Source organism: Octodon degus, unplaced genomic scaffold (genome assembly GCF_000260255.1).
Source record: "Octodon degus isolate 3935 unplaced genomic scaffold, OctDeg1.0 scaffold00107, whole genome shotgun sequence".
NCBI classification, from domain to species: domain Eukaryota; kingdom Metazoa; phylum Chordata; class Mammalia; order Rodentia; family Octodontidae; genus Octodon; species Octodon degus.
The window spans coordinates 9,023,529-9,029,359 of record NW_004524683.1 but is presented as its reverse complement, the minus strand read 5'-3'; the positions used below and the strand labels follow the sequence as shown (position 1 = coordinate 9,029,359).

General features: G+C 40.3%; 1 protein-coding gene across 1 annotated transcript in view; it reads right to left on the bottom strand.

Annotated features, from left to right (window-relative positions):
- Window positions 1-5,831, bottom strand: part of Zswim5 (zinc finger SWIM-type containing 5) — a 210,553-nt gene that overhangs the window by 19,937 nt on the left and 184,785 nt on the right. Inside the window, exons 9-11 of the mRNA XM_023724191.1 lie at window positions 4,679-4,939; window positions 4,330-4,465; window positions 3,471-3,628 (exon numbers count right to left, since the gene is read on the bottom strand). Coding sequence (XP_023579959.1) covers window positions 3,471-3,628; window positions 4,330-4,465; window positions 4,679-4,939 — 555 coding nt within the window. The remainder of the gene's footprint in view (window positions 1-3,470; window positions 3,629-4,329; window positions 4,466-4,678; window positions 4,940-5,831) is intronic.

The window sequence follows — 5,831 nt, the reverse complement described above, 5'->3', positions numbered from 1 at the left end:
GGCCCCTATATTTTTACTATAAAAGGATGGTTGTATTTTATCAAATGCTTTTTCTGTATTATTGCAATGATCATATGAATTTTCTCTTTTACTCTATAAATGTGGTTCAATATAGTGAATGATTGTCTAATGTGAAACATTCCTGGGATAAATCCTACTTAACCACAGTGTATCAGGTCTTTCTACATGTTATAAAATTTAACTTACTTTTTGTTTTGTTTTGTTTTTTGAGACAGAGCCTAACTACATAGTCCAGGCTGGTCTTTTAACTCACTAAATAGTCCATGATTGCCTAAAACTCACAATCCTCCTTTCTCAGCCTTCCAGAGTGCTGGAATTACAAGTGTGTGTATTGTCATTACCTGATTAAAGTGATGCCTACCAACTTTCTTTACTCAGTGAAAATTGTACTTTTTCCCTTTATTTTATTTTATTTTTTTATGTATTTAGTACAGGGTCTACAGGGCCTATAGGATCTCACTATACAGCTTGCACTTGTAGTGATCCTTCCTGTTTTTCAGTTTCTCAAGCACTGAGATTACAGGCATGCACCACCATGCCCAGTCTCAATCACCCTGGGGGTAAGGGCCAGCTTGGCAGGCCGGGGATCGAACACCTGGCCCTTGTGTCTGCCTAAGCAGGTGCTTTAATCTGCTGAGCTATCTGGCTAGCCCACTTGTTTCCTTTATGATTGATAAGTTTTTTTTTGCCAAGAGATACTTTAAAATTATATAAATATTCCATTTTTCATCAAAGGTTCACCTAGTAGTTTAGAATCCATTGATGTTTCTTCATTGTGGATATTCTGTTTCCAACTTTCAGCTACTATGAATAATGTAGTTATGGACACTGGTATACACGTATATGTTTAAGTTTATGCTTTAATTTTTTTTGGTAGATGCCTAGTTGTTTTTTTGTTTAAGACACAGTCTTGCTGTGTATTTAAGGCTCAAACTTGCAGCAATCCTCTTGCCTCAGCTTCCTGAATGCTACCAATTTTGTTTTTCAGTGAGTTTTGGCAGTTGGTATCTTTCAAGGAATTAGACCAGTTCATCAATGTTGAATTTATTGACACAAAGGTTTTCTATTATTTTGTTCTTTGGAATATGGAGTGATGCCATCTTTCTCATTCTTGATGGTGATATAATTTATATCTTTCATCTATTTTTGTATTGATCATCCTAGACAGAGATTTCAACTTTACTGATCTTCATAAAGAACTAGCTTTATGTTTCACTGATTTTTCTTTACTGCTTTTCTATTTCATTGACTTTTATTTTGATCTTCAGTATTTCCTTTCTTCTGCTTGCATTAGGCTTTGTCTATCTTTTGCTGACTTTCTTTGTTTGGTGGTCCTGTGGATTATACTCATTCTTTGCACTGAGCTATATATCCCCAGATACTTAAAAAAATTCTTTTTGACCCAGGGTCTTGGATAAGTTGCTAAGCTGTCAAAGCTAGGCTCAAACTTGAGATCCTCCTGGCTCAGTCTCCCAGAGTGGTATGGTTACAGGTATGTGCCATCATGCCCTTCATTGTCCTTTCTCTTTTTTTCCTTCTAACTACCTCTTCTTTCTTTTCTTTTGCTCTTCTTCCTCCTCTACTTCCAGTTCTACTTCTTGGATTTGAATTTAGGGTATGTTAGGCAAGCACTCTACCACTGAGTTTCTAGTCATCCTCTTTATCCTGCTTATAATCTGATCCTCCATGCTTAGCTACCACTGCCCCCCTATGTGTATGCTTATTATCAGATTTACTGATTTTTTAATAAGACTGTGAAAAATGTTATCTCTGGGCAATTTATTTTTTATGTATTTAGTACAGGGTCTACAGGGTCTTGCTGCACAGATTGGACTCGCAGTGATCCTCCTGTTTTCAGCATCCTAAGCACCGGGATTACAGGTGTGTATCACCATGCCTAGTCTCAATTGCTGTTTCAGTGTGCTCTGGGGGTAGGGCTGGCACAGCACACTGGGATCGAACCCCGTCTACCTAAGCAGGTACTTTAATCTGCTGACTTATCAGGCCAGTCCTTATCTCTGGCAATTTAATTTTTCAAGTGTCAGGAACTATTCTAATATTTTTGTACCAGGAATCAAACTCAGGATCTTTCACTTGTATTGGACACAGGGTCTCACTATGCAGCTCAGATTTGTAGTGATCCTCTTGTCTCAGCCTCCCCAGTGCTGGGATTACAGGCATGTGCCACCATGCCTGGGGTTTTGAGGCCTGGGGCTGGCATGGTGTACCTGGGTTTCAAGGCAGTACTGGGGATTGAACTCAGGTCCTTGTGTTTGCCAGGCTGAAGCTTAGACTGCTGAGCTATCTTCCAGTCCCCTGGCTTGAATTTTTTTAACAGACATTTGCATCCCCTTTTCTGTGGGATGTTGAGTCATCCTTTGAGTTTTGTATTGGTTTGTTGATCATCTACATTTATTTGTCCAGGTCTTTTACTTTTTTGAAATAAGCATGCTTTTTTTGGAAATGACACAGCTTGAAGTTATTTTTAATTTTTTAAAAAACACTTTAAAGCTGGGATATACCTTTAGTCCCAGCACTCCAGAGGCTAATATGGGAAGATTCCTTCAACCTAAGAGTTTAGGACTAGCCTTGGCAATACAGTAAGACCCTGTCTAAAACAAAAAATAAAACCAAACAAAACAGCTTTAAAAATCCATGTAGTAGCTGGGCATGGTGGCATTTACCTATAGCCCCAGCTACTTGGGAGACTGAGACAAGATGACTGCAAGTTTAAAGCTAGCTTAGGCACTTCAGTAAGTCCCTGTCTCAAAAAAATAAAAAGCTCAGTGGAAGACCACCCTTGGGTTCAATACCCAGTACCAGAACCAAACCAAAACAAAACAAAGCTCTATGTAGTCTCTTGGTACAAAAATATACAGAACACATACAGGCTGATATTTATTGTATTTCTCGTCTAGGTGCTTATTTTTATTTCTCTTTAAAATGGAGCCTGTGTAGTTAATAGGGAGTATGTGGTGGGATTACAGGCTTAAGAATCCTCTGTACTTCCTTCTTTTTAACAAGGGGCACTAGAAAAATGACAAACTCTGGTATCTTTAAGGAGTTCTGTAGGTCTTAGTCATCACTTCATTAGATCTTCCAGTATCCCTGGGAGGCTGAGGTCATTGACAATGATTTTACATCGTAGATTTTGAAACTGAGGTAAAAGTAACTGATTTTATCATACAGAAGGCTATATTTAGAAGTTAGCTTAAAAAATCATTTAATTCTGTATTCTCAGGGTCATAAAATTAGTATCTAGGGCAACGTTTTGGTTTGACCCAGGTGCTTTTCCTAGTTAAGGAATCAAGGTGAGGATCCTTATCACTCAAAAAGGTCAACAGAGAGTAAATAGCTTCTCTTGTTCAGGAGACTACAGGCCATGCCTTTGTTATGCCATGGCTGGGTAGGCACAGTGGAGATGCTGGAGTCTAAGGTTATATATTTACCTTTGGCAGCAGTCAGCATGGTGGAGGCCAGTTCACACTGCTGTGATTCCAAGTGTCCAAGTGTAAACCAGCGAGGATAACGGCTGGGGACCACAGACACCATATGGTGAGGGTGAGAAGTATCAGCAGCAGAAGCTGAGTTTTCTAAAACAGGTAACCTAGAAAACCCAGGAAGAGTCATCAGCCATCATCTGGACCATAGCCACCTTAGAGAAGCTTGGTCTTTGCTGGGGAGTAATTAGGGAAAGAAATATTAACTAAGAGCATTGAAGGTTTTAAATCCTGTATACTACTCAAAAAAAACAAAGCAAACAAACAAAAAACCAACCTGTATACTATATTCTCTGTGAGGTTAGTACCTAGGCACTTAAGAACTCTAGCTAAATAGTCCTTAGTGCTTAAGCCAAGGATTCTATGCTGGTTTGAAACAAGATTCCTACAGCTCATTGCTTTTGTGTCTTGGTGTGTACATACTTATCCTTATTTTCCCCAGATGTTTCTGGAGACCTATTCCTGGGAACTAATTCAGTTGAGTTATAGAAAGGCTTAAACCCCCTTTTTAGGTTGCCCAGTTGGCTCCAGAATAGGAGATTCAAGTCTTGAGGGCTTCATAAAGCACTCAAGGGTTCTCAAGGGTTTCCTCAGAAAATCCACCAAGAATACAGCTAGAAAGTCATTGAGTCATCAATGAGGAATCCCAGATACAAATCTTAGATCATATGAAATTATCTGAGTCATTTAATGGATTGGTGATAGATCAATGGAACAACTAGAGAAAGAAAGAGAAGAAAGTAGGATAAAGAAAGCACTGGAGAATTCTTCTTTGGTGGAGGCAACTGGTCTAGAATAGACTACTTACCTCATGGCACGCAAAGCTAATTTATAGGACAGATCTGGATCATGAGGCAGCAAAGCTGAGAACAAATACTTGGCAAATGTATGCATGGGAACACTCTCTCGATGTATGACTTCTCCAAGACCACTGAAAGGGCCTCCTGCAGGAAGAAGATAAGCCAGCCAGTTATTTAATCTCTCTGCTTCCATTTGCCAGCTGAGAATCAAGATCCCCTACATGTCATGCATGTTTGCTAGACATGGGAACCTTTATTACTTTTTAATGTCATAAATGTTCCTAAACCTGTGCTCTAGAAGAGAGAAGACCCACAGTCAAAGGCAATGTCTGTGACAGTAGCCCCTTCTATACTTAACTTCCAGCAGTAAGATGCACTGTTTCCGCAGTGTTTGCACGAGCTCGTCATCCAGCTGCAGCTCCTGGAGATGGCTTAGGAGATGCTCCTCATTACGGCACACTTTGTCCTGTGCATACAGGCCTTCGGGCATTACCCTCTGTTGGCCCATACCCATCAGAGCAACTTCCAGGGCTAATGACAGGTAGGACTCACTGCTGTTTGTGCATCCCGCAGCCACAGGTACATGCTGGTACAAAGGGAGTCTGCTTTCATTCATATCTGAGGACAACAGATAATCTTTAGGACAGGTCTGGTGGTTTGTTCTGTCTCTACCTCCCACTTTGGAATACTGCTTGGTCAACAGTTATCACAGAAGCTGAGTCAGAACCCTATAGCAGTGAGAAAAATCTACTGAAAAAAGTTACACAGAACCACAAAGATTTCTACTTTCTCATAATATATGAACAGATTAGGCCAGTTAGGGAGTATAAAATCTTTCTTTTGAAGCACACAATGAAATGTCATAATTGTCTGGTTTTGTGCCTATTTTACTATCATTAAAGAGATGAGATGATTATATTGTTGTAGGAATTTCTAGAGCCTGAGATATGGAAGGAACTAAGTATATGTCTATGATGAACAAATAAACCAAATATAACTTTAGGGCAGTCAGGTAGCTCAGTGGACTAAAGCACCTGCTTAGGCAGAGCACAGGGACTGGGATCTGATCCCTGGCACCACCAGCCATGCCAACCCTGCCCCCAGGGCATGCTGGGACAGTGATTGAGACTGGGCATGGTAGTGCACCTGTAACTCTAGTGCTTGGGAGACTGAAAACAGGCAGATCACTATGAGTCAGATCTATGAAGTGAAACCATATAGACCCTGTATTAAATACATAAAACACAACAACAACAAAAACCAAATATAACTGTAGGTTTTCAGGCTATAAGCAAAATATCATCATGCAGATGAAACAGATTAAAGATAATAATTTCTTGTAGAGGGGCTGGGGAGATAACTTGGCAGTCTAAGTGCCTGCTTGGCAAGTACAAGGACCACCCTGGTCTTGCATGCCATGCTGGTTCCAAAATTGGGCATGGTGGCACACACCTGTAATCCCAGCACTGGGGAGGCTGGGACAGGAGAATCACTATGAGTCCAAGCTGCG